Below are 24,779 nucleotides of genomic sequence, written 5' to 3'. Positions count from 1 at the left end.
CTAAGACCTTAGCCAACTCCAGAACTGCTGGGTGTGGCTCCTTCTGGGTGGTGGAGGGGTGGGAGCTTCTACATACGTTTTGTCTTAAGGCAGTGCTGCAATATGCTTAAGGCTGTTTCGGTGAAAGTACTATTTAAATCCAATTAACCAGAATACTGGGCAAATTTTATATTTGTCTGTTGTAGAAAATCTTTTCGCCTTAGCACCGAAGGTTGAACAAAACCATTTTTTTTTTGTTGTTGACTAAGGATTGTGTAATGCTTCATACATTTACAAAAATTATCTATGACTAAACGGTACCGAAGATTCAGAAAATCCAAGGAGAGGGCTGAATCTGAAAATGATGCCAGGCTATACTACAAGCGAAGGAAAAACAACCTTTCTAATGGAACAAGCTCAACAACAATTTTGTATCTCTTTCCTAAGCATAAGAATGCCACCAAAGGTTTTAATTAGCTGTGTTCCTTTTTTTTTTTTTTGAGACAAGGTCTCAGTCTGTTGCCTAGGCTGGAGTGCAGTGGCAAGAAAAAGGCTCACAGCAAAAAAAAAAAAAAAAAAAAAAAAAAAAAAAAAAAAAAAAAAAAAAAAAAAAAGGAAGGCTCACTGCAGCCAACTTCCTGGGCTCACTCCATCCTCTCACCTCAGACTCCTGAGTAGCCAGAACTACAGGCCTGCAACACCACCTTGGCTAACTTTTTTTTAACTTTTTTGCTGCGGGGGGGAGGGCCGGTCTCATCATGTTGACCAGGCTGGTCTTGAACTCCTGACCTCAGGTGATTCACCTGCCTCAGCTCCCAAAATGCTGGGATTACAGGTGTAAACCACAGCTCTCGGCCAAGTAAGGATTTCCTAATTAGCACCTACTATACCAGGAAAGCCTATCTTCTAATCTGTTAACATAATTCAACTGTGAAATATATCTAACGTGTTCTAACAATCAAAATACCATGCAAATGGCCCAGGCGCGGTGGCTCACACCTACAATCCCAGCACGTTGGGAGGCTGAGCTGGACGGATCACCTGAGGTCAGGAGTTCAAGACCAGCCTGGCCAACATGGTGAAACACCCCCTCTCTACTAAAAATACAAAAATTACCCGGGCACGATGATGGGTGCCTGTAATCCCAGCTACCTGGGAGGCTGAGGCAGGAGAATCTCTTGAACCTGGGAGGCGGAGGTTACAGTGAGCAGAGATCGCGCCATTGCACTCCAGCCTAGGCGAAAGAGCAAAACTCCGTCTAACCAAAAAAAAGAAAAAGAAAATTAAGCTAGTACACATCATCACATCTATCCTCTGTTATTTCTCCTATTTCATGAATTCTACTACAATGAGGTAGTACACTGTAGCTAACAAAATAATGGGCCGGGCACGGTGGCTCACGCCTGTAATCCCAGCACTTTGGGAGGCCGAGGCGGGTGGATCACCTGAGGTCAGGAGTTCGAGACCAGCCTGGCCAACATGGTGAAACCCCGTCTCTACTAAAAATACAAAAAATTAGCTGGGCCTGGTGCCGGATGTCTATAATCCCACTACTCCGGAGGCTGACGCAGGAGAATCGCTTGAACCCAGGAGGCAAAGGGTGCAGTGAGCCAAGATTGTGCCACTGCACTCCAGCCTAGGTAGTAAAAACGAAACTCCATCTCAAAAAAAAAAAAAAAAAAATAGCCGCGCACGGTGGAGGATGCCTGTAATCCCAGCTACTCGGGAGGCTGAGGCAGGAGAATTGCTTGAACCCAGGAAGTAGAGGCTGCAGTTGGCCGAGATCGCGCCATTACACTCCAGCCTGGGTGACAACAGCGAAACTCTGTCTCAAAAAACAATAATAAAATAAAATAATTTGCTGGACTACTGCAATCTGAGATCCTTCTCAAATTGTTCTCAGGTGTTAAAGTGGCGACGGGAATTTCTGGAGTACAAACTAATCTCTGTGGGAATTGGGAAAAAAAAAAAGCACTAATTTGAATTTCAGTACCTATGTTGCAATGCTAAATTCTTGACAGGGATTAGTACTCCGTAGGTTATGCTTCTTAAATCTCCAAAAGTAAGCCAACGTGTGAAATCGTACATTTTTGGTCCGTAATTCTAAGACTTTCACAAAACGTTGCATTGCCTCGTATTTGAATTTGAGAACTGAGACTTATTTAAAAATTCTTCACTGTTCTTTTCCTTTTTGCCCTTCGATTTCGCAAGTGAAACGGTCATTTCAACAGCACACACATTACACTAGAATAAAGCCAAGTAAAACGACAGACTAAATCAGATCCATGAATACACGATGACTCCTTATTTGGTTTTTACTTAATACTTTCACTACATTTCATGTATTCAGGAAAGTAAAAGAACAACGTACCGTGCCAAATGCACTAACTTACTAAAAACCAATTTAGGCCAATTCTTTACAGCGTTAAGTGTGGGTTGAAAACCAACTTTCCTAATACTTGTGGTGAATGCCTCAAGGTCGTTAGGCTAAACATAAAGCTTCCAAGACACTTCGCAGCCTTCCTGCACTTCCAGAAAGGCCAAATAAACCAGCATCCACCTTCCCGCTCCATCCGGGCCCCGACTTCCCGACCCGAGAGGGCGCTGAGTGCCCGGGCACCGAGGGGCAGCGCCCCGGGGCGCCCGGCTCTGCCCAGGGCGGGGCTCTGCGGAGCCGAAAGCTCCGGACACCGCCCACGGGGACCACCGGCCCTCGGGCCGCCCAGGGGCAGCTGCAGCCCAGAGGAGGAGCTGGAGAAGCCCCCGGAGGCGGCCGGGCCCGAGCCCTGACGGCGGCCGCCCCCGGCCGAAAGCTAAGGAAGGCGCCGCCCTCGCTGGACCAGCCGGGCCCGAAGAAGAGCCCCCGGCCACAAATTGGGAAGCCAAGGGACCCCGGCGAGGGACGCGCGGTCCCAGCCCCGGGACGAGGAAGGGCGGCGGCGCGGGCGGGGGTTCTTCTCAGAGCTACAGCAGGGAGGGCGGAGGGGGTGGCCGCGGGGCGATCCGGGGAAAATCGGCGCCTCACCTGCTCCTCTCGAGGCAGCTGCTGCCACTCGCTGAGGGGACAACATGGAGCCTCCGCTTTCAAAGCAGAAGCAGTAGGGGTGCAGAGGAGAAGGACGGGTGGGGGCGGGAACGAACCGGGCCCTGGAAGCGGGAAACGGGCGGAGCCTGGGCTCTAGAAAAAACTAGCGAGAAGGTGGGGCGCGCGGAGCCGCGACGGAGCGAGCGTAGGGCGGTCGGCGTGGCCCAACGGACAGTCCGAGGCGTGACGAACGGAGGACGAGGCTAGGCGAGGCGGGGCGGGAAAGCGCACGCGGCAGAATCCCGCCACCGCCCGCCGCGTGTGCGCGCGAAGCAAGCCGCTGGCTACCTGTTGGCTGGGCGTCGGCTGCTACGCTCCTTTGGGAATTGTAGTCCCGCGCTCACCGGGTCCCGGCCGGCTGTCCTCATACTGCGCACTCATCTGGGGCGGGACTTGGCGCGGTTCTCCGACGACTGAACTACAACTCCCAGCAGGCCGTGCGGGAAGGGGCGGGCTGGCTCGACTCCTCCAGCGAGCCGCGGCCCGCGCCTAGCGTGCAGACAGGCCCCAGGCCGAGGGTTTTTCCGAGAACCCCCAGTGTGGGAGACGGCTGCGGTGTTTAACTAGGCCCGTGACCACAGATGGGCAGGAGAGAGGTCTCAATCCTGGATGGCATCAACGTCACTGGGTCTTTAATGATTTTGACTTCATAAGAGCAGGTGGCCGTGACTTCATTACCACCTTTATTGTCATCTCCCTATGTTCCTGTCCCTGGCCATGGCAGATGCTCACCATCCCGGCTCTAATAGCTAATGTAAGAAGTCCGGTCGGGCGCGGTGCTTCTCGCCTGTAGTCCCCGCACTTTGGGAGGCCGAGGTGGGAGGATTGCTTGGGCTCCGGAGTTCGAGACCAACCTGGGCTAGTTCGTGGTGAAACCTCGTCTCTACAAATTAGCTGGGCTTCGTGGCGCAAGCTTGTAATCCCAGCTACTAAGGCTAAACGAGGATCAAGAACCGCTTGAACCCGGGAGGCGGAGGTTGCTGTGAGCCGAGATCGCGCCACTGCACTCCAACCTGGGCGACAGAACGAGACTGTCTTTAAAAAATAAAGTCTGGTGAGACCTCTTCTACTGGCTTTATCCAGCCTAAGCCATCTTTTGTAAACCTCAGGTTATAGGAGCTTGTTTTGAAACTGCCTTTCCAAGCACACTTTTCCTTAAACTGTGTGGGTAGATCAATACAAAAGAAGATACTCTGAAAATACTGTTATTCACACTTAACATGTGATTGAGAAAATGTCGTTTGCCACAATTGAAGAATATTGGTTTCTGGATTTGTTGGAAGTGGAAGTGGTTGTCTTGGAGATAAGTTGCTGGTGGAGCTTACAGGAAGTTAAAGCATCTATCCCCCAACCCCGGCCCCCAACCACCACCTCTTAACGTCACCATTGCTTCATACAGTCAACAAATTATTCCACTGTCTTATTTCTGTCTCTGCCTTAATCATTGTAACCTACCCAGAACCTCCTTCCTGCTACTTCTAGACCCTGCCAAGCCCATTGAGCTACTTTCTGTTTGCAGAGTGATTAGGCCAAAGGTGAAGAGGTCAAGATGATTCTACATAAAGAGGTCCTGTTTGATATCCTTTCTCCTGCCACTTCTAATTCTCCCCAAACTCTCAACATTGTTGAATACCCTCTTCCATGCTTTAAATGTAATCTAAGTTAGATCTAGGCCAACTTGGGCCAGTAAGAGACAAGAAGTGGGCCGGGCGCGGTGGCTCAAGCCTGTAATCCCAGCACTTTGGGAGGCCGAGACGGGCGGATCACGAGGTCAGGAGATCGAGACCATCCTGGCGAACACGGTGAAACCCCGTCTCTACTAAAAAATACAAAAAACTAGCCGGGCGAGGCGGCGGGCGCCTGTAGTCCCAGCTACTCGGGAGGCTGAGGCAGGAGAATGGCATAAACCCGGGGGGCGGAGCTTGCAGTGAGCTGAGAACCGGCCACTGCACTCCAGCCCGGGCGACAGAGCCAGACTCCGTCTCAAAAAAAAAAAAAAAGAGACAAGAAATGAATATCAGGGCAAGTGTTTACTGGAGTTTCACACTGGATGTGCAGAAGGCAGGACCTACAGGATGTGACATGCCCAGAAAGAGAAAGGAGGGGCCAAAAATCAATGTCTTGTCACAATTGCAGCACACTGTGTGAGAATTTAAAATTGCACATACAGGCCTGTAATCCCAGCATTTTGGAAGGCTGAGGCGGGTGGATCACCTGAGGTTGTGGGTGTTCGAGACCAGCCTGACCAACATGGAGAAACCCCATCTCTACTAAAAATACAAAACTAGCCAGGCGGAGTGGCGCATGCCTGTAATCCCAGTTACTCCAGAGGCTGAGCAGGAGAATTGCTTGAACCCAGGAGGCGGAGGTTGCAGTGAGCTGAGACAGCACCATTGCACTCCAGCCTGGGCAACAAGAGCAAAACTCCATCTTAAAAAAAAAAAAAAAAATTGCACACACATCCCAGCATTCTCTGCTCCGTTTCCCTGAATTACTTTTCTCCAAAAGACTTCATACTACTTGGCCAGGCGCGGTGGCTCACTCCTGTAATCCCAGCACTTTGGGAGGCCAAGGCAGGTGGATTACCTGAGGTCAGGAGTTTGAGACCAGCCACGCTAACATTGTGAAACCCTATCTCTTCTAAAAATACAAAAAATTAGCTAGGCACGGTGGTAGACGCCTGTAATCCCAGCTACTCAGGAGGCTGAGGCAGGAGAGTTTGCATTGAGTAGAGATGGCACCACTGCACTACAGCCTGGGAGAAAGAGTAAGACTCCATCTCCAAAAAAAAAAGACTTCATACTACTATCTGACTTATGTTTTAACCTTTCATTGTGTTTGTCTCTTCCCACTAGAATGTAAGTTCCAAACAGATAGGAATTTTTGTCTATTTTGTTCACTAGTATATCCCCAGTCCCTAAATACTGCTGGCAGATAATAGAGACTCAAATATCCATTGAATTAATGGATGAAGAAGATATATGTTACATCTAACACTGCTCACTCACTTTCTGGTTCCTTTAATATTAAATACCTAACTTTTACTATTGAACAAAATACCCTAGTTTATTTTAAGGGCTTCCCAGACATTCACTGAAATCCAACTTCTCAGGAAGTGAACAGCAAATACTGATATATGTCTCAATATTACATCATCAAGGTATCAAGGTCAATGTTAGCACATCAGCCTTCCCCATACCTTGTAGCAGCTTTTGACATTTGGAACAAAACAGTACAAATTATAGGTGGACTTAAGGATTAGTCACAACTTAGAAAGCAACCACTGTAAATGAGAAACATGTTTTGTTATTTCCTTCTCAAATATCCAGGGTCATCAAAACAGTGGACACTGAAAGTGCCAAATATTGACGATACTGATTACAGCCTGCCTTCAGCCATCTCACTCTGAATTGAGTCATGTGCTATGATGAAAGGTTGAGCTTTCCTTGAGGTTTTCCAGAAGTAGGTGACATGTAGACATATTTCAGTGGTTAAGACCACTGGCTTTGGGGTCAGACTCACCTGGCTCTGAGTTTTGGCTCTGATGTTCACTAGCTATGCAACCTTGGGTGAGTTACTTAACCTCTCTGAACCCATTTCATCATCTGCAAAATGATTTAAAGACCCACAGAGTTGTTCTAGGCTAAGTGAGCTGTGTGTTTGGGAATGATGATTGTGTGGTTAGTGATCAAAATTACTAATCAGCATATTCATTCTGGAAAAGCTAAACAAAGTCATAAATATTCAAGATACTCAAGTGGTTTATGAAACATAAAAATAGCAAAATTGTTTTCTGCACTGACATCCACCATGACTCAGGTTCCAAAGCTTTCCAAAAATAGGGCATTTGTTATATGCCAGGTACCATGATAGGCTGTAATGCTGCATAAGACACATTCCTATCCTCCAGAGACTCGCAGTCCTGTGGGATAAACAGCTGAGGAAATATCATTCACAGTGACTGTACTGGGACACAGTTCAGCCTTCTATCATCTATGTGCAGGATCAGTATTTAAGCAACTCAGAAGGGAGAAGTTGAAATATTACATCCCTGGGCATCATTTAAATTTCCATACCTTATTTTGCGTGTGTGTAAAATGGGGTAATGATTTGGCATCTTCATTTGTAAAAAGAAAATAGCCAACCCCACATGATAGGGTCTTATAAAGTTGAATATTAGGTCCTCAACATGGTAACATACTGAAAGCTTAAGACCTTGTCAGCTACTTCATTATTGGTATTTCAGGCAACAGCACAGCAGTCTAACTGGGAGGATCTCTTGAGCCCAGGAGTTCAAGACCAGTCTGGAGACCAGGAACGGTGGCTCATACCTGTAATCCCAATACTTTGGGAGGCCGAGGCAGGTGGATCACCTGAGGTCAGGAGTTGCAGACCAGCCTGGCCAACATGGTGAAATCCCATCTGTACTAAAAACACAAAAAATTAGCCAATCGTGGTGGCAGGCATCTGTAATCCCAGCTACTCCAGAGGCTGAGGCAGGAGAATCTCTTGAACCCGGGAGGCAGTGGTTACAGGAGGCTGAGATCACACCATTGCATCCAGCCTGGGCAATAAGAGAGAAATTCTGTCTCAAACAAACAAAGAAAGCAGTCTGGGCAACATAGGGAGATCCCATGTCTACCAAAAATAAACAAATAAATTAGCCGGATATGGTGGGGTGCCTGTGGTCCCAGCTACTTGGTTGGGAGGCTGAGGTGGGAGGATTGCTTGAGCCCAGGAGGTAGAGGATGCAGTGAGTCATGATTGTAGCATTGCATTCCAGCCTAAGCAACAGAGCAAACCCTACCTCCAAAAAAAAAAGAAAAAAAAGAAAGAGAAAGAAAGAGAGAGAGAGAGAGAAAGAAAGAAAAAGAAAGGAAGGAAGGAAGGAAATAAGTAAGTGGGGGGTGGGGGACAGCGCGCAATGGCTCATGCCTGTAATCCCAGCACTTTGGGAGTCTGAGGTGGATCACTTAAGGTCACAAGTTCAAGACCAGCCTGGCCAACATAGTGAAACACTGTATCTACTAAAAATACAAAAATTAGCCAGGCATGGTGGCATATGCTTGTAATCCCAGCAACTTGGAAGACTGAGGCAGGAGGATGGCTTGAACCCAACAGGCAGAGGTTGCAGTGAGCCGAGATCATGCCACCACTGCATTCCAGCCTGGGTGACAGAGCAACTTCATTAAAAAAAAAAAAAAAAAAAAAAAGGCAGTGGGGATGAGGATACAGATTGGCTATATTCACCTTTGCTTATGTTTGCCACAAGAAAATCCTAATAGTGGCCGGGCTCGGTGGCTCACACCTGTAATCCCAGCACTTTGGGAGGCCGAGGCGGGCAGATCACGAGGTCAGGAGATCGAGACCATCCTAGCTAACACCGTGAAACCCCATCTCTACTAAAAATACAAAAAATTAGCCGGGCATGGTGGCAGGCACCTGTAGTCCCAGCTACTTGGGAGGCTGAGGCAGGAGAATGGCATGAACCCGGGAGGCGGAGCTTGCAGTGAGCTGAGATCGCACCATTGCACTCCAGCCTCGGCTACAGAGCAAGACTCTGTCTCAAAAAAAAAAAAAAGAAAGAAAGAAAATCCTAATAGTAGCTACCTACATGTGTGTAGAGGAGTGGAGGGAGTTAGTGATAAAACTTTGCAATATATATATTCCTGAATATTTGTGTACATATATATGAATGATCTGTGACTATATATTAATTTTTTTTTCAAGAGAGTTTTGCTCTGTTGCCCAGGCTGGAGTGCAGTGGCACAATCTTGGCTCACTGCAACTTCTGCCTCCCGGGTTGAAATGAGTCTCCTGCCTCAGCCTTCTGAGTAGCTGGGACAACAGGCATGTGCCACCATGCCCAGCTAATTTTTTTGTATTTTTAGTAGAGACGGGGTTTCACCATGTTAGGCAGGCTGGTCTCCAACTCCTGACCTCAGGCAATCTGCCTACCTCGGCCTCCCAAAGTGCTGGGATTACAGGTGTGAGCCACTGTGCCCGGCTTTCAAATATTTTAAATTAAACTATTTAATTTAAAAAATTTAAAAATAAAATATATAATTGCTTCTAAAAGTCAAGAAAATATAGGGTAATTAGATGGCTTAGAAGTTAAACTTGGAAATTATCTGTATAGGCCGAGCGCAGTGGCTCATGCCTGTAATCCCAGCACCTTGGGAGGCTGAGGTGGACCAATCACCAGAGGTCGGGAGTTCAAGACCAACCTGGCCAACGTGGTGAAACCCTGTCTCTACTAAAAATACAAAAATTAGCTGGGTTTGGTAGCATGCACCTGTAATCCTAGCCAGTGAGGAGGCTGATGCAGGAGAATCACTTGAACTCAGGAGGCGGAGGTTGCAGAGAGCTGAGATCATGCCATTGCACTCCAGCGTGGGCGACAAGAACAAAACTCCATCTCAAAAATAAAGAAATTATCTGTATAAAATACCAGTCCTGGCCAGGTGCGGTGGCTCATGCTTGTAATCTCAGCACTTTGGGAGGCCGAGGCGGGTGGATCACCTGAGGTCAGGAGTTTGAGACCAGCCTGACCAACGTGGAGAAACCCTGTCTCTACTAAAAATACAAAATTAGCCAGGTGTGCTGGTGCATGCCTGTAGTCCCAGCTACTCTGGAGGCTGAGGCAGGAGAATCGCTTGAACCCAGGAGGCAGAGGTTGTGGTGAGCCGAGATCGCACCATTGCACTCCAGCCTGGACAACAAGAGCAAAACTCCATCTCAAAAAAACAAAAACAGAAAAAAAACAGTCCTTACTATGTACTCACACACGCACACAAAAATACCAGTCCTACAAAGACAAGGCCAAAGAATAAGAGACCTAGCACAGTGCCTCAGGTGTTCAAGGAAACTTCAGAGAAATGGCCATACTCCAGTGTGCTCTTTACTTTATTTTTCAAGATGAGGTCTTGCTGTATTGTCCAGGCTGGTCTTGAACTCCTGGGCTCAAGCCATCCTCCTGCTTTGGCCTCTCAAAATGCAGGGATTACAGAGGTGAGCCACTGTGCCAGCCAGGAAGCACTTTAAAAATTCCATCTTGGGCTGGGCACAGTGGCTCACGCCTGTAATCCCAGCACTTTGGGAGGCTGAGGCGGGCAGATCATGAGGTCAGGAGTTCAAGACCAGCCTGGCCAATATGGCGAAACCTCGTCTCTACTAAAAATATAAATATTAGCCGGGCATGGTGACATGCGCCTGTAGCCCCAGCTACTCAGGAGGCTGAGGCAGGAGAATCACTTAAACCTGGGAGGAAGAGGTTGCAGTAATAAGCTGAGATCGCACCACTGCACTATGGCCTGGGTGACAGAAAAAAAAAAACAAAAAACAAAAAAAAAAAAACTCCCTAAGCCACTATAACTTCATGGTAATTCCTTCCCCTCGTTTTTTTTTGAGGTGGAGTCTCAGTCCGTTGCTCAGGTTGGAGTGCAGTGGCATGATCTCGGTTCATTGCAACCTCTGCCTCCCAGGCTCAGGGATTCTCGTGCCTCAGCCTCCCGAGTAGCTGGGATTACAGGTGCACGCCACCATGCCTGGGTAATTTTGTATTTTCAGTAGAAATGGGGTTTTTCCATGTTGGCCAGGCTAGTCTCAAACTTCTGACCTCAGGTGATCCGCCTACCTTGCCCTCCCAAAGTGCTGGGATTACAGGCCCTTTCCCTTTTTGGTGTTTTTGTTTGTTTGTTTGTTTGTTTGTTTTGAGACAGAGTCTCACTCTTGTTGCCCAGGCTGGAGTGCAATGGCGCGATCTCGGCTCACTGCAACCTCTGCCTCTCGGGTTCAAGCGATTCTCCTGCCTCAGTCTCCCGAGTAGCTGGGATTACAGACATGCACTATCACGTCTGGCTAATTTTTGTATTTTTAGTAGAGACAGGATTTCTCCATGTTGGTCAGGCTGGTCTTGAACTCCCGACCTCAGGTGATCCGCTCAGCTCGGCCTCCCAAAGTGCTGGGATTACAGGCATGAGCCAATGTGCCTGGCCCCCCTCTTTTAAATTCATTTAATTTACTTGCCATCTAATCAAAGCACTATGGTTTTATGGTGTTTGCGGTTGTTTTTAGTTGCTATTTAATTTATATTATTTATGTATTTTTTTTTGTCCTAACTAGCTTGTAAGCTCATTGAAGACAAGACAAACATATTTTGGAGGTCTCTTCAAAGTTCTCAGGATTGTGTTATACACACAGCGCAAGATCAATACACATTCATAGAACTGGCCGGGCACAGTGGCTCATGCCTATAATCCCAGGCGTGGGAGACTGAGACAGGAGGATCACCCTAGGTCAGGAGTTCAAGACCACCCTGGACAACATGGTGAAACCCCGCCTCTACTAAAAATACAAAAATTAGCCAGACACGGAGGCACATGCCTGTAATCCCAGCTACTCAGGAGGCTGAGCCAGGAGAACTGCTTGAACCTGGGAGGCGGAGGTTGCAGTGAGCCAAGATCGCGCTACTGTACTCCAGCCCGGGCAATAGAACAAGACTCCGTCTCAAAAAAAAAAAAAAAAAAATTTCCGAAGGGTCTGAAAAGACCAGTAAAACCTCGTGCATATTTTGCTTTTTAACTTCTCTGCCGCTAGATATTAGGAAAATGGACTTCCTTCCAGTTGGAGTCTCCAGATTGTAGCAAGTGCTGTCAGAGTTAGGTACCAGCATCATTTATTTCCTTATCTAGCACCTAATAATGTATATTTGTTTGTTTGTTTGTTTTGTTTTAAGGAGTGGAGCGTTTAATAGACAAGAAAAAAGGAAGGAAGAAGAGCCTGGTGCGGTGGCTCACGCCTGTAATCCCAGCACTTTGGGAGGCCGAGGCGGGTGGATCACGAGGTTAGGAGATGGAGACCATCCTGGCTAACACGGTGAAACCCCATCTCTACTAAAAATACAAAAAAATTATCCAGGCGTGGTGGCGGGCGACTGTAGTCCCAGCTACTCCGGAGGCTGAGGCGGGAAAATGGCGTGAACCCGGGAGGCAGAGTTTGCAGTGAGCCGAGATCGCGCCACTGCCCTCCAGCGTGGGCGACTGAGCAAGACTCTGTCTCAAAAAAAAAAAAAAGGAAGACGAAAATTACATAAACGAGTCAGGCCTAGTAGACACTAACATCCAAACCCTAAACAGGATTAAAACAGAATTAAAAAACTACAACACCCCCTTAACCCCTGGCCCACCTGTATGGCTATTACCAGTAATGCAACAGATGCTTCCATTCCTCATCCCTATATTAATTCTCTGTCTTGTCCTATGTTTTGCTCCTATTTTAATCAAATTTATCCGAGCCAAAGTTCAAGAGATCACCCGTGTTGCCTTCAACCAGATGCTCCTATATCCCTACGTCCAGGTGCCAACCATAGACCCTCCTGACGATGCCCCCTAACAGCAGGAAGCAGCTAGACAGACAACGACGCCCCCTATCACTATAATCAATAAAAGGTTGGACTATCTGGACGGAGGGAGGAGGGAAACAAAGAACAAATCAGAAAACAGCTCCCCTAATAATGTACATTTTTTAAAAACTGTATGCATGTATCAGAATGGGTAGATAACTGGCTTGGTTATCAGATCGGCTATTATTTCCCTTTGCCATCCAAGAGACAGTTTGCTGCATTATCAGCTGATGCTGTAAGTGCCAGGGTAAGATAATAGCTACAGAGTTATTTTGGGAAATATTTTTCTATGCCTTTTTCAGAGCATTGCAAAGGCCAGGAGTCATCCTTCCACCCCCTAGGGCTTTACCTGACCTTAAAAACCTCAAGGGCAGATGTAGTACACAGCTTGTTCTAGAAGATTTCCACTGGTCAGATCGCCTTTCCCCTCAGTGGCAGCTTGACTGACCACCTCCCCCTTCATGAGATTGCATCTTTACAGGATCTGCTGATCCTGCAATTGTACTTTGGGTCATTGATTGCTGCTTTAGCAATAAGAGTCGACAGCCTTGATTTTTATTATTTCCAGGATACAGTCCTCTTTTCTCTTTTTTCTTTTTTCTTTTTCTTTTTGACGGAGTTTTGCTCTTTCTCCCACGCTGAAGTGCAATGGCGCGATCTCGGCTCACTGCAACCTCTGCCTCCCAGGTTCAGGCAATTCTTCTGCCTCAGCCTCCGGAGTAGCTGGGATTACAGGCGCCCACCACCATGCTCAGCTACTTTTTGTGTTTTTAGTAGAAACAGGGTTTCACCACGTTGGCCGGGCTGTTCTTGAACTCCTGACTTCAGGTGATGCACCTGCCTCGGCCTCCCAAAGTGCTGGGATGACAGGCGTGAGCCACCGCGCCCAGCCAACAGTCCTCCTTTAACAAGGACTATGCACCTTTCCAATATTTTGACCAAATGTAGGGAGAAGGCTTTGAATTTGGCAGTCCAGCCCAGGAAAAGCAAAAAATGAACAAAATCCAACATAGGCTAGAAATCTGGTTTTAAATACATGTTCTGCAAGGACCCCTTTTAGTCTATGAATACAATTCAATTATGTGTATTTTGTGCCTTATTCTGAAATTTTTATTTTTTAATTTTTTTTTTTTAAGGCAGGAAGGTTCTCGCTGTGTGGCTCGGGCTGGACTCCAACTCCTGGGCTCAAGGGATCCTCCCTTCTCTGCCGTAGCTGAGACTACAGGCCTCTGCCACTGACTGCGGCCTTATTCTGAATTTTTAATATCTAATTTTATCATCCCCCATAATCACAGCCAACATGTTCTTATCTCCTGGCTCTTCTTCATCAGCTCAGCTTTTTTTTCCCCTCTAAAATATGTCGTCTCTATCTGACAGTCTATTTGGAGGAAAAGAAAACCTTAAGACCCAAGGTGGATCCTTCTCTGGCAACAGTAACGAGATAAGAATACGAAGCAGGTTCTGCGACTGCATTGCAATGTGATTGGAATGAGTAATCGTTTTTCATTCTGTATAGCATCTTTCTCCACCTACCAAATGGGGGGCCGTGCCATCTCTGCCTCTCGGTGAGGAGATATTACGACACAGCCAGAGAGATTCACAAAGCACCTTGCAGAGTGGGCCTACTCTACATTCTGGTTTTCACTTTTTATTGGAGTCACAGGTGGGACTGCATCAAACAAAAGATATAGACTCTGGAATGTAGGGGAAAGAGAGTTTCCAGATAATGGAAGCCCAGATAAATTTCTATCATTAAAATACATAATCTGCCGACCCTAAAACATTCACGTAAAGAGGCAGGAGGGAATACTACCCCGCAGCTCCCGGATTCGGCCGCAGTCGTGGGCGGGGATTGGGGCTTGGGTACGCCCCTTGCGTCTGGTCCCCAAGGGACGCTCCCTACCCCGCGGCGCGCGAGGCGCCGCGTGAGGCCGGCTTTGCCCCTCCTTCCCGGCAAGAGCGCCGATCAACGGTTCTTGCGCCTGCGCCCTGCGCCGCTGCGCGCTTAGGCACCCGCTCGGGGCCCTTTGTGCGCATGCGCGCTCGCGCTCCCGCCCTGTCGCTGCGCTCGGCTGAGTCAGTCAGTCAGTCGGAGTCTGTCCTCGGAGCAGACGGAGTAAAGGGACTTGAGCGAGCCAGTTGCCGGATTATTCTATTTCCCCTCCCTCTCTCCCGCCCCGTGTCTCTATTCACCCTTCTCCCACCCTCGCTCGCGTAGCTATGGCGGAGCCATCGGCAGCCACTCAGTCCCCTTCCATCTCCTCGTCGTCGTCCGGAGCCGAGCCGTCCGCGCCCGGCGGCGGCGGGAGCCCAGGAGCCTGCCCCGCCCTGGGGACGAAGAGCTGCAGCTCCTCCTGTGCGGGTGAGGCGCGCGGGGAGCCCCCGCCTTGGGAAAGAGGGCGAGCGGGGGCCTGAGGGCTGGGGGGATTAGGAGGCGAGGCGGGAGGAGGGAGAATTACCCTCGACTACTGACGGCTTCAGCCCCGCAGGGACGAGCGTTTGGAAAATGGGCAAAGGGGAAGGGGAACGTAAGATTGTGCAGGCGGTGAGGAAATAACGGGGTGTGAGGAAAACAGGTTGGGGGCGGGGAGACAGTCCAGTGGGCGTTAACGCCGAGACCGGGCAGGTGGGGAAAAATACCAGCTCGTGGGATAAAATGGAGAGTTGCTCGATGCATATGGTGAACTGGGGTGATTTAGTGGAGGATTAGATAGCGGCAGGTGGGTGGTGGGAGAAACAATTTGTTAGATTTTTAAGGGGATGGTGGTGAAAGGGTTGCATTGCAGGTTTGCAGACAGGTGTTGACATAATCAAGCATTCATGATAATCCTCCAAAATATTTTTGGCTGCCCATGGGGAAGATGAGGAAGTTTAATGGAAGCATTGTAGCCCATTGTTTTTTGTTTGTTTGGTTGGTTTTTACTGTTTTCGGCTAGACTCCATGAATGCCGGATTTTTCTGAGGCTCCGAGGTAGAAGGAGGCGGGATGAGAATAGCTCAGGGAAGATTTGGGAGGGAGCTGCTGATGGTCCAAGATGGATCCGTGGCTGCATCTGCAACAGCCTGCTCTTCCCTGGCGCTGCGTGGGGGTGGGGACACGCAATCAGACGCTTATATTCTAGAAAATAGAGTCATGCTAAGCTATCAACATGTTTTGATTTCGTGTTTTCTGTGGGCTACTATTGATCGAAGTATAACAAAGGGGGGTGTTTACTGCAGAAAGGGGGAGGGGGAGAACATTCAGACAAAGCGAGGGCTGGTTGAGTCCCCTTCTCCCATCTCTGTGAAAGACTAAGAGCGAAGCTGCAGACCTCCTTTAGTTTCCATTGTATACGCGTCTGCCTGCTGGTGGGAGCTGGCTGGCAAGCTCCCCTTATGCAGAAATCTGCAGTGCAGATGCCTTCTTAAGAGGGGGAAAAAAAAAACCCCACCATGGGCAGGTGGTGGTTCTTTTTTTTGTTTTTGTTTTTTGTTTTTTGTTTTTTGAGACGGAGTCTCGCTCTGTCGCCCAGGCTGGAGTGCAGTGGCGCGATCTCGGCTCACTGCAAGCTCCGCCTCCTGGGTTTACGCCATTCTCCTGCCTCAGCCTCCTGAGTAGCTGGGACTACAGGCGCCCGCCACCGCGCCCGGCTAATTTTTTGTATTTTTAGTAGAGACGGGGTTTCACCGTGGTCTCGATCTCCTGACCTTGTGATCCGCCCGCCTCGGCCTCCCAAAGTGCTGGGATTACAGGCGTGAGCCACCGCGCCCGGCCAGGTGGTGGTTCTTAAAGGAACTGAGTCTTCGAAGGAAAAAAAAAATGCGTTTTGTCAAAGGAAGGGCCGTAAATTCGGGAGAGTAGAGATAATTTTGCTCTCTATTTAGTTATGTTAAAGATTTTTGAGAATTGTTTTTAATGCTTGGTTGTCTCCTTTGGCAGAACCTTGGGTTCTAAAGAAAAAATTTCTGATCTTAGCCTTAAATGTATTATTTTCTACATGTTTTTCTAACAGTGAATTTTCACCTGTCTGAGAGCTTTGGAGCCCTGTTGGATTTTTCAGTGTGGTTATGGCCATTTCAGTATCAGGAAGCTTTTGCAGATAAAAGAATGAGGCAGCAAATTTAGAACCCTGTCCCCTTTAAACCACCAGCCGTTTCTCCTCCAAATTTTTGTGTTCTGGGCTAAGGTCCAGATGAACAGCGACTTCCTTATAACTTAGCAACTTGATCTTTTTGCTTTAATCACTTGTCATTGCTTACTGTTTGGTAGGCCCTTTTGTGCATATCTTTTGGGTTTTCTTGATTTTTCATTTTTGATTCAGACCTAAGTTTTAGAAATTTGGCTCTGTAAGCTCTAGATAAGACAGATATTAAGTGTCGAAAAGTCATTCTAGTTAGCAGATTTGAAAATTTAGTCCTAGTTTATTTATAACTAAGTGGTGAAATCATTTGAGATTCATCTTTTTCATTCCTTTAATGCACTTACGGAAGAACTGGTCTAGTAGGCCAATGAAATAAGAGTATTTTGTTCATAGACACACAGGCATACCACAACCTAATTGGCACCTAAATTGGCAATACGAATTCAATGACATAACATATTTCTGTTTGGCTTATCTTTTTTCATGTGATCTACCCTTGTCACAATTTTTATCTATTTATTGTATCTATTTATTGTGTATTTTTGCACTCCTCTTTATGATAGTGGAAAAGCTGCTGAAATTATGTGTTTTGCCAAAAGTAATATAATTTATATTCTGAAGTGCTGTTCCAAGTATATGAGTTTGCATTACATTTTCCTAATAATATTAAATGCTGCAATTTTCACTCGTTATTTCTTTCTCTTTTCTTTCTTTTTTTTTTTTTTTTGTTTTTGAGACAAGGTCTTGCTCTGTCACACACTGGAGCACAGTGGAGCCATCTTGGCTCACTGCAGCCACCGCCTCCAGGGTTCAAATGATTCTTGGGGTTCAAATGATTCTCGGGGTTCAAATGATTCTCATGCTTCAGCCACCCGAGTAGCTGGGATTACAGGCGTGCACCACCACACCTGGTTAATCTTTTTTGTTTGTTTGTTTGAGACGGAGTCTCCCTCTGTCTCCCAGGCTGGAGTGCAGTGGCGCGATCTCAGCTCACTGGAACCTCTACCTCCCAGGTTCATGCCATTCTCCTGCCTCAGCCTCCCGGTAGCTGGTACTACAGGCGCTCACCATCACACCCGGCTGATTTTTTGTATTTTTAGTAGAGAGGGGGTTTCACAGTGTTAGCCAGGATGGTCTCGATCTCCTGACCTTGTGATCCGCCCGCCTCGGCCTCCCAAAGTGCTGGGATTACAGGCATGAGCCGCCACACCTGGCCCACACCTGGTTAATTTTTATATTTTTGGTAGAGATGGGGTTTTGCCATGTTGGCCAGGCTGGTCTCAAACTCCTGGCCTCATGTGATCTGCCCTCCTCGGCCTCCCAAAGTGCTGGGATTACAGGTGTGAGCCACCGTGACCAGCTTTACCCATCATTTCTTAGTAAAATTTTATTACAGAATTTGTATTTCTTAGATGTGCTGTAGACATTTATCACTATTAGCACTTAAAGCAGTGATATATAGTAGTACTTAGTATTTGTTGAATAAATTATCAAATTTACTCTCTAGAAAGGCACACTTGAGAAATAAACTAAAGAGAGACTCTTTTCGGAGTCTTGCTCTGTAGCTCAGGCTGGAGTACAGTGGTGTGATCTTGGCTCACTACAACCTCTGTCTCCTGGGCTCAAGCCATTCTCCCACCTTAGCCTCCTGAGTAGGTGGGATTACAGACGTGCACCGCCACGCCCAGATAATTTTTGTACTTTTAGTAGATACGGAGTTTTGCCATGTTGGCCAGGCTGGTCTTGAACTCCTGACCTCAAGTGATCCGTCCACCTCGGCCTCCCAAGGTGTTGGGATTACAGGCATGAGCCACTGAGCCTGGCCGAGAGACTCTTATCTTAAATGCTTATCCACTGCAAATGTGCATTCATATTGTCTAAAAAGCACTAATACAGTTTTGTTGGGCCCAATGCAAGATCCTCATTTGTCGGGTCATTACCTGAACATAAAAGTTTACCTTGCAATGTGGGGCCGGGCGCGGTGGCTCACGCCTGTAATCCCAGCACTTTGGGAGGCTAAGGTGGGTGAATCACCTGAGGTCAGGAGTTAGAGATCAGCCTGACAAACATGGCGAAACCCTGTCTCTACTGAAAAATACAAAAATTAGCCAGGCACAGTGATGTGCACCTGTAGTCTCAGCTACTCGGGAGGCTGAGGCAGGAAAATCGCTTGAACCCGGGAGGCAGAGGTTGCAGAGAGCTGAGATCACACCACTGCACTCCAGCCTAGGCGACAGAGCAAGACTCCATCTCAAAAAAAAAAAAAAAGATACCGCAATGTGTAGTAATCATTTTTATTGCCGAAGCTTTTCCTCCTTGCAGGATGTTTTCTCCATGTCACAGAGGAAGTGTCTCAGGCTTTTGTACCTTGAAAATAAGATGAAGTTTGTTATTCAAAAATTTAACTTATTTAAAATGTAGATGCTAAAAAATTACCTTAATTGTTAAAAAAAAAAATCTGCACATATTGCTGTCATCGTCCAGCTTCATGTTCTTTCACCAAGCTCCCCTTGGTTTTGGAGACTCATCTTGGTTTTAGTTAAAGAAAAGTAAGTGATTGCTTGGTGTCCTGCAGAAAACAATTTTGTCTTGACCAACCTGTCCAGTAATGAATTTTAGAAGTATTAGTTACTACATACAGGTAGAGAATGGGTGATGGCACTCTGTACTTTAGTGCCTTCAGTTCTAGTGCAGCCAGCAATGTAGTATGCTTAGAGATGGGGATCGGGGTCAGGACGGCTTCCCAGATTTCTGCCTTTGAAGGAAACTGAAGATTTCAGAGGCAGAAATTTGAGGTTGAGGTAAAAGAGACTGAAATATTTCGTGTTCATTTCAAAGCAAGAGTTGCCTTTATTAGACCTCAAGTATAGAGACATGTCTATCATCTGAACTTTAAAAGTACTTTAATAGTTTACTGATGACATGATTGAAATTCTATAACTTGGCCCGGCGTGGTGGCTCACGCCTATAATCCCAGCACTTTGGGAGGCTGAGGCGGGCGGATCATGAGGTCAGGAGATAGAGACCATCCTGGCTAACACAGTGAAACCCTGTCTCTACTAAAAATACAAAAAATTAGCCAGGTGTGGTGGCAGGTGCCTGTAGTCCCAGCTACTCGGGAGGCTGAGGCAGGAGAATGGCGTGAACCTGGGAGGCAGAGCTTGCAGTGAGCTGGGATCGCACCACTGCACTCCAGCCTGGGGGACAGAGCGAGATTCTGTCTCAAAAAAAAAAATCTATAACTTGCTAGAGACTGCTTTTTATTGTTGTTATGAAAATTGACTGAGTGTGGTAGATCATACCTGTAATCCCAGCACTTTGGGAGGCTGAGGCGGGTGGATTGCTTGAGCTCACGAGCTTGAGACCAGCCTGGACAATAATGGTGAAACCCCATCTCTACAAAAAAACAAAAAAGCAAGAATTAGCTGGGCATGGTGATACGCACCTGTGGTCCCAGCCATTTAGGAGACTGAGGTGAGAGGATGGCTTGAGCTGGGGGCAGAGGTTGCAGGGAGCTGAGATTGTGCCATTGCACTCCAGCCTGGGTGACAGAGCCAGACCTTGTCTTAAAAAAAGAAAAACAGAAAATCATGATGCCAAAATAAAACTACATTTTATATGTTTCTTAATAGAAATTAGTTCAAAGCAAAAACAGCTTGGGCAATTTTTTGAAAAAGGTTTTTTCTTTGAATATTTATTTCCTCGGCTGGGCGCAGTGGCTCACGCCTGTAATCCCAGCACTTTGGGAGGCTGAGGCGGGCGGATCATGAGGTCAGGAGATAGAGACCATTCTGGCTAACACAGTGAAACCCTGTCTCTACTAAAAATACAAAAAATTAGCCAGGTGTGGTGGCAGGTGCCTGTAGTCCCAGCTACTCGGGAGGCTGGGGCAGGAGAATGGCGGGAACCCGGGAGGCGGAGCTTGCAGTGAGCCGAGATCGCGCCACTGCACTCCAGCCTGGGCGACAGAGAGAGACTCCGTCTCAAAAAAAAAAAAAAATTTATTTCCTCACTCATGAAACTTAGTTGTTCTGTGTAGTTTTTATGGCTTCATTTCCACACTTTGTTCTAACATATTAATCAAATGTGAGTATGTAATTTGTGTTTTGAGTTAACCCTTAAATAAAAAGGAATGTGGCCCCGTGTCCAACACTGACATCATCTGAGTGTTATATTCGTGTCAGATTATCAGTGGCAGTGTAATGTGTTAAAACACAGACTTGAGCTCCAGGAATGCCTGGATTTCAATTCTGGCCCTGTCTCTTAATAATTATGTGTTCTTGTGCAAGTATTGAGCCTCAGTTTCCTTAACTTGAAAATTGGGATAATAGTGTCTACCTTGGAGTTGGTATGAAAATTAAACACTATTTGGCTGGACGCGGTAGCCCACGCCTGTAATCCCAGCACTTTGGAAGGCCAAGGCGGGCGGATCACCTGAAGTCAGGAGTTCAAGACCGCCCTGGCCAACATGGTGAAACGGCACATCTATTAAAGATACAAAAAATTAGCCGGGCGTGGTAGTGCGCACCTGTAATCCCAGCTACTCAGGAGGCTGAGGCAGGAGAATCGCTTGAACCTGGGAGGCGTAGGTTGCAGTGAGCCAAGATAGCGCCATTGCACTCCAGCCTGAGCGACAGGGTGAGACTGTCTTAAAAAAAAAAGAGTAAACACATTTATAGGGCTTAACACAGTGTCTTGCCCGTAGTAAATAATTGTACCATTAATGTGAAGAAATGAAATATAGATCAACAATGTGACGTAGACACATTTGCATTGTACCTTTAAATCCTGACCTTTATTAAATAACGATATATAATATTTGATAAATCCATTTGTAGGTTACAAACTACTTGCACATATTAATAGATACAACATAGCAGTTCAAGTACAAATGAGAAAGCTGTCTTCCTCACAATCAAAGACTATTGTTACGCCTTTTTTCCCTTCCCACACGTGAGTCAGTTGTTTCAGTTTGTGGCCCTTCACATTAATGTCATAAAGCTGCCATCCCCTTCCACTAAGGTGGTCTCTTAAAGAGGTAGAGGGAGGAGCCAAGATGTTTCCCAGAAGGCTTGGCATGAATCAATATGCTTAAATACTTCTGCAGATTCTGACTGTAATAAATGTTATGATACATTAGGAAACCCCTTTCAGTGTGGAAGCAAGCATACAGGAGACAGCAAGAGTGGTCATGTCAATATGGCCTGCAAATGCCTGCTGACTTGGATTGTTTTTATTCTCCAAGAGTAAGAAGTTTTTTTTAATGCTGTTTTTGTTTATTGTCGGATTCACAAGTAATGGAACCACTCTGATCAAATTAAACAACCAGTCTACATACATTTAGTAGGTGCACCTTTACCCTAAATTGTCATTTCTAAGGGGTTGTTTATTAAGTGACTGGTAAGAACCTCAGTGTTTTTATTCTTGGTGTTTTAAAGATGGTCTGAAAATAAAATAAAACCAGTATTACTGCTTTTATCAAATTATCCTGTGAGGAAATCATATATCTATCCTGATATAGGAGTTACCTGTCTAGTCCTGTGCGTGTTTCAAGCTTTGTAAAATGAAGTTTGGTAATAATGGAATTGGTGACGTGTTGTTGAAGGGAAAAGGGAAAGTTGAGCTTTCCAATTTTGTTTGTGCCAAGAGTATGTTTTGCAGAAAGACAATTCTCTTTACCCGTAATCCTAGAATTTACCATTTTTGTAATTCTGAACAGAATTACAACAGCTCCATTAAAGAAGTAGGTTTTCTAATATAAATGTGCATATTTGTTGTATGCACTTAGCTTATAGTTTGCGTTAACTTTATTGTTGATGATGAATTTAGCCTCTTAAGTGTACAGACTTGTGAAAAATTCATCAATTTTGTAATATAACTTTTTCTCTTAATTTAGCTAATCCTCTCTGTATAGTTCTAATTTTGGTATATGTGCTGCTGAAGTAAGCACTCATAGTAAAACTTTTTAGATAAAAATTAGCAAGTCAATATTTTGTTCGTATAATTAACTTATTCAGAAGTTGCCCAGAAAACTGAGTTAACCTTCTGTTCCATTCATTTATGACAGCTACTAGTTTTAGAGTTATTTTGGATCATAGGGTATGGTGTAGATGTTTTGAAAGAAGTGTGTGTGTTAAATAAGTTTAGCTGTAATCAGTATTGCTTGTGATTGCATCATTGAGGTCTTCTGTGCATCTACGAGTTTTGTAAGACATGTTCCTCTGTGATATTGCAACCTCAGAGAGAATCTCTTTAAATACTGTAACAGGGTTTGCATTTTCATTTTACCTATGGGAGGAGATTATCAGCAAGTGGCCTGCTCTTGTTATTTTGTGATTTATTTTTTAAATTTCAAAGAACTATTCTTACCTGTTTTCTCCAATCAACTGATTTATTATCGCCTATAACCATATCATCGTAACCTAACCAGAGGAGACAGTGAGCTTATCAGGAAGTGGCCCACTCTTGTGAATTTTTGTTTTTTTTAATTTCGAAGAACTTTTTTTTTTTTTTTTTTTTTTTGAGACAGAGTGCTCCTCTCGCTCAGGCTGGAGTGCAGTGGTGGGATCTCAGCTCCGCCTCCTTGGTTCAAGCCATTCTCCTGCCTCAGCCTCCTGAGTAGCTGGGATTGCAGGCTTGTGCCACCATGCCCAGCTAATTTTTGTATTTTTAGTAGAGATGGGGTTTCGCCATTTTGGTCAGGCTGGTCCTGAACTCCTGACCTCAGGTGAGCTGCCCCCCTCGGCCTCCCACAGTGCTGGGGTTACAGGCTTGAGCCACCACGCCCGGCCTCAAAGAACTATTCTTACCTGTTTTCTCTAATCAACTGATTTATTATCTCCTGTAACCATATCATCATAACTTAACCAGAGGGGACAGACAGTGAGCTTTTTGACGTGTTCCTCATCAGTAGGTTGCCCTTCAAGCTATATGGAAGGACATTCTGGAAAACCTTTTGTTACAAAAATTTTGTCCTGTTATTTGAACATATTTCAATAGAGGGCATTGTCTTTATTTTATGTATGAGATCGAAATACTTGATTTTCATGATAGCTTACATTTGTGTACTGCTTTATGATTTAAGTTGTGCCTATATGTTACCTTAATTCAACAACTGAAAGCTCTTTGCCAGGTGCTATGGAAGATAGAAAGGTAAATAAAATATAGATCATTCCTCTACAGGCCATGTTCAGTAGAGGAAAGACTTGTATTATGTTTATCTGTGAGGTAGACAGGTAACAATATAACCCCCTTCTTACAGATGGGGACTCAGGCACAGAGAGTTTAATGCCTATGCTTTAAAATTTGAAGTGACATGTGGTAAAAGTGGCTCAGTCACCCTTTTGAATTCAGTGATCAGTTTAACTTAAAAGCCTTAATTTCTGGCTCCATGGTTCTTAAGCCAGGTGCCTTTTTATTTCACTGCTCTACAGAAACTTTTCTAGTCAAGTTCACCAGATATTTTACACATTGTTAAATTCAGTGGTCTCTTCTCCATCCTCTTAACGTGCTTTCACAACAGCTTTTGACATAATTGATTACTCTCTCCTTGAAATGCTTTTTAAATTTGTCTTCTATGACACCACATACTCTCACTGACTGTTCATCCTCTGGCTCCATAAAATTCACCATTTTAAGGTGTTCTTGAGTGTATGCACAGAGTGGTACAGCTATGTCCACTATCTAATTCCAGAACATTTTTATTACCCCAAAGAGAAACCCCATATCTGTTAGTAGTCATTCACCGTTCTTCCCTCCCCGCAATTCTCTGGCAACGATTAATCTACTTTCTGACTCTGTGGATTTCCTTATTCTTGAGATTTAATATTGCTAATTCTTTTTTTTTTTTTTTTTTTTTTTGAGATGGAGTCTCACTCTGTCACCCAGGCTGGAGTGCGGTGGCGCAATCTCTGCTCACTGCAACATCCATCTCCTGGGTTCAAGCAATTCTCCTGCCTCAGCCTCCCAAGTAGCTGGGATTATAGGCATGTGCCACCATGCCCACCTAATTTTTGTATTTTTAGTAGAGACAGGGTTTCACCATATTGGTCAGGCTGATCTCGAACTCCTGATCTCAGGAGATCCACCCTCCTTGGCCTCCTGAAGTGCTGGGATTACAGGTGTGAGCCACCATGTCCAACCTAATTATTTTTATTTTTGTAGAGACAGGATCTCACTATATTGCCTAGGC

The 24,779-nt window shown here is 45.9% G+C and overlaps 2 protein-coding genes and 1 long non-coding RNA gene across 10 annotated transcripts in view; 1 reads left to right on the top strand and 2 right to left on the bottom strand.

The window, feature by feature from the left end:
- LOC105469489 (atlastin GTPase 3) overlaps nt 1-3,490 on the bottom strand; it is a 45,723-nt gene extending 42,233 nt beyond the window's left edge. Inside the window, exon 1 of one of the 2 annotated variants that reach the window (XM_011720534.2) lies at nt 3,353-3,490. Coding sequence is in view for 1 of the 2 variants with exons in the window: in XM_011720536.3 (XP_011718838.1) it covers nt 3,005-3,050 (46 nt within the window). In the remaining variant the exon portion in view is untranslated. Of the gene's footprint in view, nt 1-3,004; nt 3,272-3,352 lie in introns of those variants that run through there. The other variant, XM_011720536.3, reaches the window with a different exon arrangement.
- An 11,009-nt stretch (nt 3,491-14,499) lies between these two features.
- The window catches only part of LOC105469487 (reticulon 3), a 73,784-nt gene continuing 63,504 nt past the window's right edge, over nt 14,500-24,779 (top strand). For 2 of the 7 annotated variants that reach the window (XM_071074427.1, XM_071074426.1), the window contains exon 1: nt 14,502-14,829. In XM_071074427.1, the coding sequence (XP_070930528.1) occupies nt 14,688-14,829 (142 nt within the window). In that variant the 5' untranslated portion in view covers nt 14,502-14,687. Of the gene's footprint in view, nt 14,830-24,779 lie in introns of all 7 variants that reach the window. The other 5 variants (XM_071074429.1, XM_011720531.3, XM_071074428.1 and 2 more) reach the window with 5 other exon arrangements.
- Nucleotides 18,869-24,779, bottom strand: part of LOC139357429 (uncharacterized) — a 55,821-nt gene continuing 49,910 nt past the window's right edge. Inside the window, exons 4-6 of the long non-coding RNA XR_011610509.1 lie at nt 19,891-19,984; nt 19,025-19,186; nt 18,869-18,955 (exon numbers count right to left, since the gene is read on the bottom strand). This is a non-coding gene — a long non-coding RNA (uncharacterized lncRNA). The remainder of the gene's footprint in view (nt 18,956-19,024; nt 19,187-19,890; nt 19,985-24,779) is intronic.

The sequence above is a fragment of the Macaca nemestrina genome, chromosome 12, assembly GCF_043159975.1.
Source record: "Macaca nemestrina isolate mMacNem1 chromosome 12, mMacNem.hap1, whole genome shotgun sequence".
Classification (NCBI taxonomy): Eukaryota; Metazoa; Chordata; class Mammalia; order Primates; family Cercopithecidae; genus Macaca; species Macaca nemestrina.
Note: the sequence above shows the minus strand (reverse complement) of the source record. Positions and strands in the feature narration are given on the sequence as shown.